This window comes from Silene latifolia, chromosome 1 (assembly GCF_048544455.1).
Source record: "Silene latifolia isolate original U9 population chromosome 1, ASM4854445v1, whole genome shotgun sequence".
In the NCBI taxonomy this organism is placed as follows: domain Eukaryota; kingdom Viridiplantae; phylum Streptophyta; class Magnoliopsida; order Caryophyllales; family Caryophyllaceae; genus Silene; species Silene latifolia.
The window spans coordinates 34204903-34218227 of NC_133526.1; the positions used below are offsets into that span (position 1 = coordinate 34204903).

Below are 13325 nucleotides of genomic sequence, written 5' to 3' on the forward strand. Positions count from 1 at the left end.
ATTGTTTTTATTTATTACTTCTCGATGACTACATCAATTTTCTTTGGACTTTTCATTCTTTCATAAATTACCCGAATAAACTTTAAATTAATTTTAAAATAAATTAAATTAATTCTAAAATAAATTAAAGATAAAAAAACATTTTGAAATCAAGTCAAATTAATCAATTTAATTCGAATAAAATCATAAACCGAGCTGGCATTGAATTCACCAGTCGATTTTTAATCCTCTCATAGAGTAATGTCCTATTATGATTGGGTATTGGACAAGAGCCTAATAGAAACGAGTAGGTGGCAATCGGGTCAGTCGAATTGGGTTTGGGTGGGGTCGGGTCATATCGAGTTGGATTCGGGTCAACATCGGGTCGGATCATTTCGGGTCAAGCGATGTATCGGGTTAGGTCGGGTCATTATCAGGTTCGGTTACTTCATCGCATTAATTCAATTTTTTATCACTAAATTTAGTTTTTAACAATTATTTGGTTTAATTACTTCATTATCAAGTCAAACGTATCAATCTAAACACAAAATCACTTTCATTTTGATCAATATTAAGCTCAATATTTGTCGGGTCATCAATTTAATCGGGTCAATATCGAGTCGAGTTAGTATTGGATCGGGTCTGGTTTGGGTCACTGATCATCGGGTTGCATCGGGTTACGGGTCGGCTTCGGGTTGCAAAATTTTTGGGTCCTATCAGGTCGAGTTTGGTCGAATCACTTGGGTGAAGTCAGACTTGCCACCTACGAGTATCTACAAATTGTTATCTTTTTAACGTTGCCAAAAAGAAAGGATATTTGAATAGTAATATGGTTTGTTAATTCTTATCCTTTTCTCGGAATCATTGTTGCTTGTGTAGTAATTTCTTTGTCTTCTAATGAAATCAAATTAATCAATTTATGAACGTGAAATAAGCGTAGCAAATCATAGTATTAACCACAAATAAGCAAACAAAACGCGATGAACGGTCTGTAACAAATGGAGGAAGAAGTTGTAACAAACAAACTCCTGTCATTAGCACAAATTCAAACACATGATGAAAAATCAAAAGTTAAGATTTGCCATCATCAAAACAAATCATACAGTTAATTAAATTACGTATGGACGCTTTGCGATTAACCGTAGAAAAAAATATGTTAAAACAGTTTTACATAAGTAAATAAGTATATACAGATTACAGAGTTGCGATTAACGGTAAAAGCAAACCATCAAATGCATATAATCTGTTGATAACCTGTTGAAACAATTCGGTTTAGTTTCCGAGCCATGTAGTCTCTTGTCGATCTGGACATCTGGTACTCATCAGAGGACGATAATGGATTTTCGAAAGACACGAAAAAACACAAGGTACAAACCAAGTAAGCAGTTTTAGCGAAAGCTATTCGATTACAGATCAATCAGTCAGCAGAGCAACAACCGTCTTTCTTATACATTCAACAAATTCTAGATCCATAACAATATCTAAAGCAAACACCCAGAAACAACAAAAGAAAACATCCACACTAATAAATAAATAAACAAATAAACCCACAAATGTTAGGATTGATTCACGGAAACTGGAGGATCTAACTTCAGAAATCAAAGCCGCCATCATCAAAACCGCCGTCAAATGAATCCTCAATGACCTCTCCGAGAACAAGCCCACCAATTGCTCCTCCTAGTAGTCCAGCTCCCATCCCCATTCCAAAACCACCGTTCTTGTTTTTCTTAGGCTTCTGTGGTTTCTGTGAACTGCCATACCCTGCAGGAGGATATTGTTGGGGAGGATACCCATACCCGCCAGGACCCTGAGGAGGATACCCATACCCGCCAGGACCCTGGGGAGGGTACCCATACCCAGCAGGAGGATACCCTTGTGGTGCCGCGTAGGGTACCCCAGGCTGCCCTTGCGACTGGGGAGGATACCCCATAGGTGCCTGTTGTGGCATCGGGTACCCTGCAGGCGCATGTCCTGGGGGCGGGTATGGCGCCTGCCCCGGGGGTGGGTATGCGCCTGCAGAAGGCGGTGGATACCCTGCAGCAGGGGGATACGGATTCAGATTAGGATTCGACCCGCCTGCACTGCTGCTGCAGGACTGTCCAGGATTATATCCCCCTGCACCATAACCTGCATTCTGAGCCACATCAATAAACTTAAACGAGAATTTCAATTCTCCTTTCGCCTTCCCGGAGGACGTCTTAACCTGATAAGTAAGAAACTGAGGAGCAGTAGGATCTTTACCAACACTGTCAAATAATTCCCTAACAGGAACCATAACTTCACCCAAATCCTTATCAGCCCCAAAAGTATGTTCATGTTTCAGCTGAAACACAACAAACTTTCCGGGTTTCGCAGCGTCAGCCTCATCGACAGCAAACCTCATGGTATAATTCCAAGACGGGTGCGTACCTCCGTCTTGGTGAACCGGGGTTTTCTGCTTGGATTTAGGTTGATCAGATAAGTGAACAACGACATATACATCCATCTTGCCAATCAGATTGACATTTTTGAGATCTTTTGCAGAAATTAGAGTTAATTCCAAGGTTTTGACACCCATATTGTTTGGTTAATTTTTTGTGATCTACAAAGGCAAGGATAAGAACAAGGAGATGATTAAGGGAGAGATTAATTGGGTAAAGACTAAAGATGTATGGAAGAAGTTGACTTTTTATATAGTTGTCCTGTTCAAGTGGCGTGCGAGATATATTTAACTCGGTTTAAAGGGAAAGGGTCTATCGTAGAAACTTCCACTTGATCAAATTTCCAGAATCTTTATGGTTTTCTTAATACGGTTACGGGATACGGAGGACTCGACGATATCAACTCGTTTTCGGGAAAGTGGTACAAGTGTGCCGTCCAAGTAAATTAAGTGTTTAAGCATCATTGGTTTTGTCACGGATTTGAACCCAAATTTTAAGAAACTAGTATTGGTGTCCGGCTTTGCCCGGGCTACCTCTACTTACCATTACTTCTTTTTTTTCATTAAATAAAATTACTTAAAGTTGCATAACCCTTAAATTTATCATTAATATATTTTTAAATGACATATCCTAAAATTACGATGAAATAAATTTTGAGACAAATTCACTACTCTCGCTATTAATATTTTTTTTAATGAAACAATAGTAATAACATTTTACTACTTGCCCGTAATCACGGTTACTTTCACTACTCCCGCCGTAATTATTGTTACTGTCAGTATTGCCGCATTAATATTGATAATTTCACTACTCCCGCCATAATTATTGTTACTTTCACTATTGCCGCATTAATATTGATTATTTCACTACTCTCGTTATTGTTTCTACCACTTTCAATAATCTCGCTGATAATATTGTTACTTTTACTATTCAAATGAGTGATTGCTATCATAAAACCAATTCATGGACTATACAACCAGATGTATATGTTGTACGGTGTAGAACCTGAGCTTTGTGTCAAAGTATCCGAGCTTTATATTAAAGAATATGAGCTTTATTAGAAAGTATTGAGTTCATTCATTTACACATTAAAAACATGAAATTTAAATTAGCTCAGAAAAAATTACAAGTAAGCTCGAATTCTTATATTTGGATGTACCATGCTTATGGTACAACTGGATGTATAATCCTATTTGTGTCATAAAACTATATCTAATGTTATTACAATTCTTTTCTTTACTGACGAAACTACTTTTACTACTTAGAAATGCAATTTTAAGAATCATGCAATATTAATATATTATATGTTATGAAATCTAACTTGAATTAGTTATAACCTACTTATAATATATTTTTGTATTTGTATGTTAAATAATTACCATCTACATCTAATAAACTATAAATTATAATAAAATTACATAAATTTTAAATTTAATATATAATTTTATAATAATAATAATTAATACCATAAGTGTGCATGTTTATACTAATTAATTATTTTATTTTAAGAAAATTGACCATCTTCTAGTCTTCTATAAATATTTAGGAAAATTGATATAATTATTTATTTTATTTTAAAGAAATTGACCATCTTAATTAATTATTTTATTTTAAGGAAATTAACCATGTTTTAGTCTACAAATGTTTAGGAAAATTATCAAGCATCTATACAATTTAATTTTAACCCAAACTATATAATATTTGCATTGAGATCCCTTAATCGGGTCCATCACACGGTGCTAGTAATTTAAAACTATATAGTATAATTAATTTGTATAACTTTCTTTAATTACATCAAAGTCCCTTGGTTTCTGGATTTAATATATAGTATTGATTGATAAAAATAATATTCTTTCTATTTCTGTCATTTGTTTATCTTTAGTTTTAATGCAAAGACCAAAAAAAGTAATTTTATTATAAAAAGACAAATAATTGACTGAGACACCCAAAATAGAATAAGCAAATAAATAACTGAAACGGAAGGGGTAATTTTCAACCTGTTAAAAAAAAAAACAAAAAAAAACTTTTAAGAAGAGTGAAATGGATGGATAATTTTATTTGATGTTTATGGTTATCATTCGTGCTTTGACAATTATGAACCAAAGAAAATATGATCTAGTCTAGCTAAAATGTGCAATGAATCCCCTATCTACAAAAATAATAAGAGATGCTATAAATTATAATTGATTGGAATTCTAGAAGTATAGATTTAAATAAGTAAATATCAAAAAGATATAAGTACGGAGTAGTAAAGAACACATTTAGTTACTCAGTAGTTATTATGTACGACCGTCATACGGAGCAAACAAAAAAAAAGTAATCACTTTATAATAAATAGTGATCATTCTATGTTTAAATGTGACACTTTTACCATAAAATGGTTACTTTTTATGTGATCGCATCATATAACAGTCTCATAATATAATTTGTGTTAGTTAATTAGTTATAGTTGGAAATATGATTTACACACTCTCGTAGGACCACATGAAGACGAGACCAATCTTAGAGAGAGGAAGACGAAATTGTTGTTGATCATCTCCAGCAATGTGTTGAACACGAAATAGTAGTTACTAAATCTGTGAGCAGACAAAATGAACGGCTAAAACAAATTGTTTCGTGGCCGAATGAAACACGGATTTAGCCGAGTAGCAATTGGCACTAAGACTATCGCTCCATACATATGATGGGTGGGTTCCGTGTGGAGACGTGAAGGTCAGACGAAAGGGACCGATCGCATGTCAACCTAGCAATAGCATGGAACTCATCTTCAAAGGAAAAACGAGCAAGTGCGCTCTGCTTCTTGGAGGCCCAAGATGGCGAGTTGCGACCCGAAAAAGTACCCCAAAAAAAGTGATGTCAGCAGGGTGGACACAGGAGTTTTTGCCACAAGCCCAATCAACATTGTAATAAGCATCAAGTCGAGATGGTGATGCACAGACAAGCTATAGAGCAACCCGGACGATCCCATTGAGATAGAGAAGTAACGTTAAAAGCAATCGAGTGAATCTTAGCCGGTCGTTGCATAAATTGGGCCAGTTTATTAACAAAATAAGTTATGTCGGGCCTGGTCTGCAATGCACATTCCTATCACTCCGGGCAAAGAGTAAAATACTACAGCAAAAGCATCTACTGATCACCATCAAATTGAATTCTATGGTAACAAGCATTTAGATAGACATTATACCCAATATCTGGCCGTTTTTAGAGAGAGACGGGTAAATTACATTATATTCCTGGAGCACAGAGATCAAATTTGAGAGAAGTACGTTGCCAGAATGATGATCTCACCACACCGCAGAACTTGTACTTCTTTCCTGTCAATACTCAGGAGTCACCAGTTACAAAAATTATAGAAGCCAAGCAAGCTATGAGCATATAGTCTAATCTACAACTGTCAAAATAAAAGTGATTTTTTCCCAAAAAAAAAAAAAGTTATATTCCAACGTCCTTCAGTAATTATGTTTTAGTTTATATTCTGAGGTCTTTAATTAGTAAGAGGGAGGTCTTTGCAACAAGGCAATAAGTTATGGATAATGCTTTGAGATTAGGGAAGATGTTACTATAAAATAACAAACCAGCGAACACTTTAATAGGTAGGACTTGCTTGGATTGAGAGGGAACTATTTGTAGAGTAATGGAGGCCAGAACAAGGGTTAACTGAAAAAACGTTGTGGTGAGTGGTGGTGGTGGAAGGTAGAAAGAGGTAGTGGTGGTGGAAACTCCTATATGAGAGGAATGTATTACCAACCTCTCCTCTAGAGTAATGCATTACCACCACATGGCGGCAATGGTTCCCCCACCATCACTTTTTCCACCTTTCACCACCTCCACTTGCCACCAATTTACACTTGGTTGACTTCCATTACCCTTGTAGGAGTAATAGTCACCTGTCTGTCCAGGCAAACCCGTAAGACATTTAAGTAGTTAGAACCCCTATTATGTTCCTCAGACTCGTTTAGAAGTATCCGGCATGGGAATGTGCCCAAGGGTTAGACTCGGCTATGTAGTGTGAAATCCGGATGTTTTAGCTTAAGATGGAGTGACCAAGTGTCATAATTATGTCCAAGTCTCAAGGTATGCGAGAGAATATGAACGATCAGAGTAACATAGGTTAGATTGTTAGAACATGTCTTCGTATTCCTTTTAAGAATATGTTCTATAACGAGTCGACCGCGTCTTTTGATATGGGTTTCATGATTATGCTCATTGTCGCATTGACTGCAAGCTATGGAGAAATTTGTTAACGGCTTTAAGCAAGGCAAATGGCATGTATGCTTACCACGGTGGATGGACACGAATTAAGTTCCCAACTTCGAGGTCAACATCACCACAAATCCTAGCGTTAAAGATGATCGTCCATGTCTTTTGGAAACTTTCATGTTGAGGATCTTGCACTGAACTCTGCAATAAATACATATAGGCTTTCAGTTTCCTCAGCATGTAGCACGATTACAAAACATAGGTTGAAAACTTCCTTAACTTCTCATGATAAAGACCGGACCAAGTCTGAAACTGGTTACAGAGAAAGACAAAATGAAGCAAGTATGAAAGAATCCAAGAAAACATGAGATAGGGGAGGTAAAGGAAATTAAACATCCAAACCAAATGAAACGGAGATAGACACACACAAAAGGAGATATCAGAAGAAGATTCTATAAGAGATATAATGTAGACCATTTTATGGAAGGGCACAAAGACTAAGGTCGAAAGACGTAACCTCTTCATTTTCTAGTAAAGAGCAAAGGCAAACATTAAGCTTTGCATCAAAGGATCTTGACAATATCTTCACATCAATGCACCTTGCTTCATCTGAATTCAATAAGACAAGAACATGGTTACGGAGCTTTTCTGGCCACAGGGCCAAGCAATTATTAAAGTGGCAGTGTGGCACATTTAAACAAAATTTGGAGTATGATGATTCCCAGTCACATTTCTACGTAAGGTAGAAATTAGCCCACTAAGATGATTAAGCTTCTGAAACTTTGGTCCAAAAGGAAATGTGGTAAATTCAAATGAATGGAGGGGGGATCATATTTAACCTTTTGGCCAAACTTCAGTCTGTTGTTTCTTCAAGAATTCCGCGTCTTGCTCCTTCTGCCATTGCATCACTTGCTGCAATCTTCCAAATAGCCCTGAACTATAACAGTCGGCCACATGTAATAACAACAATAAAGAAGGTAACTGATATGAGCAGTAACTATCTAGATTAATCTACTTCGAGTGTTTCACCTTGAGAGTTTTGGTGCCATAGAAGGTCTGCTGTCAATGGCTGGAGCAGAACCAAAGGCTTCGTGAAATTTATCAGCCATTGTTTTCTTTTCTGAACCAACAATACCAGGTTTGGGATTTTGAACAATGTCCTATTAAAGAAGGCAGAATGTTATAAAATTACAAAAGATAAGATAGTTCCCTTGACAGATAATTACGGAGTATATATCACAAAGAGATACCTCACTTTCTGTTGACGACCCGCTATTCATAAGCTCCCCAGGGTCTTCATCACTCGTTACATCATTCAATGATAATGGCATTTTTTTCTTCACACGGTGGTGATTTCTAATCCTTTCTTTCCTCCTAGCACCCTATAAATTAAATGTAATCAAAGTTATCACTCATACAAGAGTCATTAATAATAAAATATTCACTGAAGGCCTAGTACTAACAGTTTTGCACTTGCGGTAAGGTTTAGAAGTACTATTATTTCCTTGAAGGTGATCTAAAAGCTCAACCATGGAACGTCTAGTCTCATCGAGTTGCATAACTGCCCCTACTGGTAATTCAAGTCTTGATTTTGAAATTTCATCTTTCGGGTCTTTGACGTGGTTGGCTTTCTCCTTTGACGAAAAATCAATGGCTTCAGTTTCATCAAGCAACTCATCAGAACTATCTGAATTTGAGTCCTTGTCTGTCTTAACAGGGCATAACACTCCTCTAATTGGCTCTACATGAGATGATCCTGCCACAGCTAACCGTCTTCCACCTGCAGCAACTAACAATCACACATCAGAGACCCTTGGCATTTTTATATACACGGTACACCATCAAGAGTCCAGTAGATGCATTCGTGGACTTCATTGATGTCAATAAATTTTAAACTGCCTTAGGCAAGAAACACATATAAGCATTAAAGTAAAACAAGAAGCACGCGAAAAAAAATCTGTTCCTCACGAAATATTCCGGAAGTAGTACATCTTTTGAAGATTAAAGTCTTAGATGAGCCATGGTAACTCGCAAGTAACAAAAAACTTAACTCGTGTGATTAATGAAATTATTCTTCCTTTCCCAATGGGGCCATATTCACCATTCTTTAGCTTTTGAATTTGATTGGATAAAATAAAGGAGTTCAGTATACTGTTCACTTTTGTTATAGTGAAGTAGTTGTTAGTCGAAGCAATATTCGAGACAATTTTCACTGTGGATCGTCCAGAATGAACCTATTTTTCAACACACGGGGAAGGTTGTATGTGTACATCCCACCCCCTATGGCCCTATCCCAAGATAGACAGAACTTTCGAGGCACGTGAATTAATGTTGCTGTATGTGATCAATTAAATTAGAGAACCTAAACAGCTATGTTACTCCGACACTTCACTTAATTGCCGTGTCGCGTGTCAGACACGTGTCGGTGTCCGACACGACACTTCGACACTTCAATTTAGACCACAAAACAGGAAAATTCACCCCAAATAGCCGTGTCCGACACGCCGACACGTGTCGGCGTGTCTGAGTAACAGCATATATACAAAATAGAAGAATATCATTAAACTGGACTCACTAGTCACTACAATCTGATCTTCCATTGGAAAGTTTCTTTATCATAATCATGTGTAATGTTCCTTAGTGTTTTCTACTTCTTCTACCACTATTCTCTGTTCAAACACCAAATTGAAGTATTGAACTTCTGGTTTTTTTCCCTATTTTTAATTTTCTATCTGCACAACATACTAGTTCGCTAATATGGGTGCATTAATAGGGATTTAGGCAAACTCGTATGCTGGAATTATTTTGTGATTGGTAGGGGGCTAGACTGAATCAGGTAACCCTGGATGAAACGAACATAACATAAATTAGAGAAGAAAATAGGCATTTCACGTATAAATTGAACAACAAAATGGTAACAAGTACTGAAGAAACAAAAAGTGTCAGCAAATTATTCCATATCACTGAGAATATTACCTTTGGAAGGATTCCTCTCTTTTAAATACAAAGGATGGTGTGTAGGCCATCTGACAGTTTCAGTTAGTGGATCTAGTCTTGTACTCTGTTTATAAATTGCAGACTGCGGGCAGTTCTCAATTTGTTTTCCCTTTCCTCTGGTATACTGATTGAGAGTGTCTGACAAATTGCCCCGATCAATGACAGATTTAACCCGTACCTTACTTCCCTTCAGGCAGAAAACAGTCATTCAGATTTCAGATCTGTAAGAGTCTCATGTCATACAGCAAAAGTTGACCTAAAAAATTACAGTGAATAGAAAATGCATATTACAAGATTACAAGCATGGATGATTACATATAGAAGTCAGCAGTTTACCTGAACACTGGCAAGTTCTTCATCTGATTGAAAAATGGAATCATCTCTTTTTAAGCTTGTCGAGGCAATCTCAACCATACACTGGCGACTGAGATTGTTCTGATCACAAAATTCAGGGGCTTCTACCTCGTCTTCAGAAGAGTGGCTCGTGTCCTTCCAAAGTTCCAATAGAATGGATTTCATTGTAGGAAGCTTAGTATATTTAATATGGTACGCAAAACAAAATCATGGCTTAAAATCCATTTTGAATGAGCAGCTAGCCAGCTACACCAAATTTCTGGGCTACTGCTTGACTCGGAGAGTGCAGATAATTGGTATGCTTCGGCTTTACAACCTCGATTACCAACCAACAGTTCAATATGCCTAAGAAAAAGGATAAGCTTCATGGTTGGTTACTCACGTGCTCTAGTTACCTGACGGACACCTATCCAAGGAAACAAGAAATTTGTGAATAGCATGTAGTAACTGGAAGTAGCAGAACAGGTTTACTACTTAAACACGTATTACATACAGCGATACAACTTACAAGTGCTAATGATGCAACCTTACTGAAATAACAGGTTTTCAACTTCAAAGTTCAAACATTGGAGGTGCAATGACATAATTTGTTCACTATTCTGTTAGCCTCTACCCCCAGCAGTAAGTTACATCCACAAACATTAACAGTTGTTAACATACTTATGTATGAACGAGGGACGAATGAAGCATCTTCAAGAAATAGGGCTAGCTTAGAATTTTCTCTTCTGACAGAAAAAATGGCGAGAGCCCACAAAACACAATCATTTCCCATATAGGTACTTCCAGGTGGAGCACTAGCCTTAAAAACACACACACACACACACACAAACACACAAAGGACACACACACACACAAAGGAAGGAAGGTGATGCGGTAAACAATAAAATAGAGGTGAATTGGTAATACCTTTAAGCAAGTCAAGCTGTGATGCAACTCCAAGACACTCCTGAAAACCATAGAAAATTGTGAGTAACTTGTTAGATCAAGGTTGGTAATCATAGACCTTCATATTTAAATTTAAGAACATATTATGACAGTCACATCACTAGGTTCCTATATGTAATATGTAGGATGGAAGACCCACATCACTACTCCTTCAGATGAGAAAGTATAATCACCTGTCTTTTCAGAAGTACTCCGAATTATTAAATTAAATTTCGCTACAGTTTGTACGCCATTTATGGGGCTAAAAGGCGCCAGTGATATTATTTAAGTCAGGAGTATAAGCTTCACTAGCTCATCTCAAATATATATGCAGCATAATCGTATGATCCCTATTGACAACATCCCACTTTTTATAACTGATTATGCGAAATTGATGGGACTTCTTATCAAGTAGAGATGAATATTATAAAGAAACTGTCGAGTGAAGCACAGTTTTAGAATTTGCATGTAGAGGTATCGCCTGGGTTTCTCAAAATGCAGGAGCCACAACCACAAATAAAACGATTTCTCAAAAACCTTCCTTGCACGATGAGTCGATTACCAAGCTAGTGCTCACGCCATGGACGTTCTTAAAGAGGGGGAGGGGGGTCCAGTGGTACAACTGCACCTCCTATTTCCTTTTTTTTCCACAGATAAGTGCACTCTACAATTCAGTTAATAAAGAAGCATATTAATTATGTTGGTTTAGTGGTTGCGGGTACTTAGAAATTGAAGGTTATGGGTTCGATTACTTCAAATAATTAGCAATTTATATTCAATGTTTTTTTTTCGACTACACAGGGCTAGATTAAAAAAAAATTACAGAAATCAATAATCAAACATTATTCTTTTCGTTTGACTACACTGAGAACCATGATTGAGCTAGAATTCTCAGCTTAGGGAAAAATATTACAAAGCAGTTAGTTTGGCATGGGGAAGGGTGGTGTCCATTTGTAGAGTGCTACACTTTTAGCCTTAAGAAATATTGATGTTTCACTCAAGTTCCCATTCTCGGAACCTTGGGTTTATCACTACTGTGATTTGTTAATTTTACACACTCCCATCAACCAAATCCTAGAATCGCCTCAGGCTCAAGACCACAATCCAACTAATTATCAACAACTAACAATCATCTTTCCTCTGAAACCACACATTCAACAGCTTCACCATGTTTCATAAAGTTCAATCCTTACAAATTACAATAATGATAACCCTCTATTTCTATTAATCGTTCCCGGAAAGCATTTCAACAAATACAATATTACATTTGAATAATCTCAGTGACCCACTATGTTTGTCTAATTTTCCTTATCAAATTCTTACGGAGTACTTTAATATCTTCTCAAGTTTTCTCACCTATACGCTATATATATCCTTTCACTTATATCCTTTCACACACAAGAGACAACCATAATGCAAGTAAATACTACCAAGTACCAACTTTACCATATTTCACATAGGATGATCTTTGTTCCGGCATTACTCTCTATTTCCCTTGATAAAATCTAAACAATACTCCTATAAGACTTAATAGCACTCTCTCGATAGCACTGTATATATTGCATTTTGTCATGAAATCGTTGTGCTTGCAGAAAAATGTTCTTCTTTTCACCAATATCCTCAATAACAAAAGGCTTTCCAGCCGCATCACTCATCCGTACAAGCTTCAACAAAATGTCAATTCTCTATCATTACAGCTTCAAAGTATGATTCATAACAGCCTAACTTCTCTTTATTCATTACTCCGTCTTTGATATGTTAGCATTAGCAAAACTATCTACACATTTGTCTAATAAATTCATATCCAAATTGCCGCGTTTGTGCAAATTCCAAGCTGCTTACATCTAAACCCTAACTTTACGAGTAACAAATTGATCTCACAGGCAGAAATACCGCCTTTTTTCCGGTTTATCAAGAGTATAAATCGATAGCCGCGGCACATTAATCTAATCAGTGCTACTATGTGCTTATATCAGTTACACTATTATCAAAACAAGTTCCACACACAAGCGAATTAGGTCAATTATACCTTCTTGCATTCCAATGTTCCTGCTAATGATACAAATTTCTGAGGCCACGGAGATTCTTGTTCTTCATCTGCATCTAAATTCACCAAAAAAAAATATACTAATAATTTGAAGAAATAATGGAAAATTAACAGAATTGCGAAATTACAAGCAAGCTCACCGGAGATACTCTGATCGGAACTATTAGTTTTTCCCTTCAAAAACAAATTAGCAGATTAAAGATGTTAATTGCTTCGAGAATTTGGTGCAATTACATAATTAGAGAAATGGAGGATACATATTTACCGAAGATGGTTGAAGTTGCCACATTGTTATCTGGAATTTCTTGCGAGAAGTGAGAGCGGTAAAAATGGCGAAATTCCAAGCTAGTCACTGTGTAGTAGATTCACTCGCCAAATGCGGAGCCCGCAATGTTGATTGGACC

The 13325-nt window shown here is 36.7% G+C and overlaps 2 protein-coding genes across 6 annotated transcripts; both read right to left on the bottom strand.

Moving 5' to 3' along the window:
* Nucleotides 1–1347: 1347 nt before the first annotated feature.
* On the bottom strand, nucleotides 1348–2766 carry LOC141602840 (uncharacterized). Its single transcript, XM_074422859.1, has one exon. The coding sequence runs from the start codon at nucleotides 2534–2536 to the stop codon at nucleotides 1571–1573; it is 966 nt and encodes a 321-aa protein (XP_074278960.1). The 5' UTR covers nucleotides 2537–2766; the 3' UTR covers nucleotides 1348–1570.
* A 2747-nt stretch (nucleotides 2767–5513) lies between these two features.
* LOC141602856 (uncharacterized) lies at nucleotides 5514–13325 on the bottom strand. 5 transcript variants are annotated; one of them, XR_012524808.1, is made up of 14 exons: nucleotides 13187–13325; nucleotides 13062–13095; nucleotides 12904–12977; nucleotides 10857–10896; nucleotides 10346–10356; nucleotides 9933–10085; nucleotides 9576–9783; nucleotides 8063–8388; nucleotides 7850–7981; nucleotides 7629–7759; nucleotides 7439–7531; nucleotides 7117–7208; nucleotides 6679–6800; nucleotides 5514–5713 (listed from the first exon to the last, which is right to left on the bottom strand). XR_012524808.1 is itself a non-coding variant. In XM_074422861.1 (14 exons), exons 1-14 carry the CDS (start codon nucleotides 13208–13210, stop codon nucleotides 5647–5649), a joined length of 1503 nt encoding a protein of 500 aa, XP_074278962.1. In that variant the 5' UTR covers nucleotides 13211–13325; the 3' UTR covers nucleotides 5514–5646. The 5 variants fall into 5 exon arrangements, 4 of the variants coding, with proteins under 4 accessions (XP_074278962.1, XP_074278961.1, XP_074278964.1 ...); XM_074422861.1 differs by having other exon boundaries at nucleotides 7439–7536; nucleotides 8063–8379; XM_074422860.1 differs by having other exon boundaries at nucleotides 7439–7536.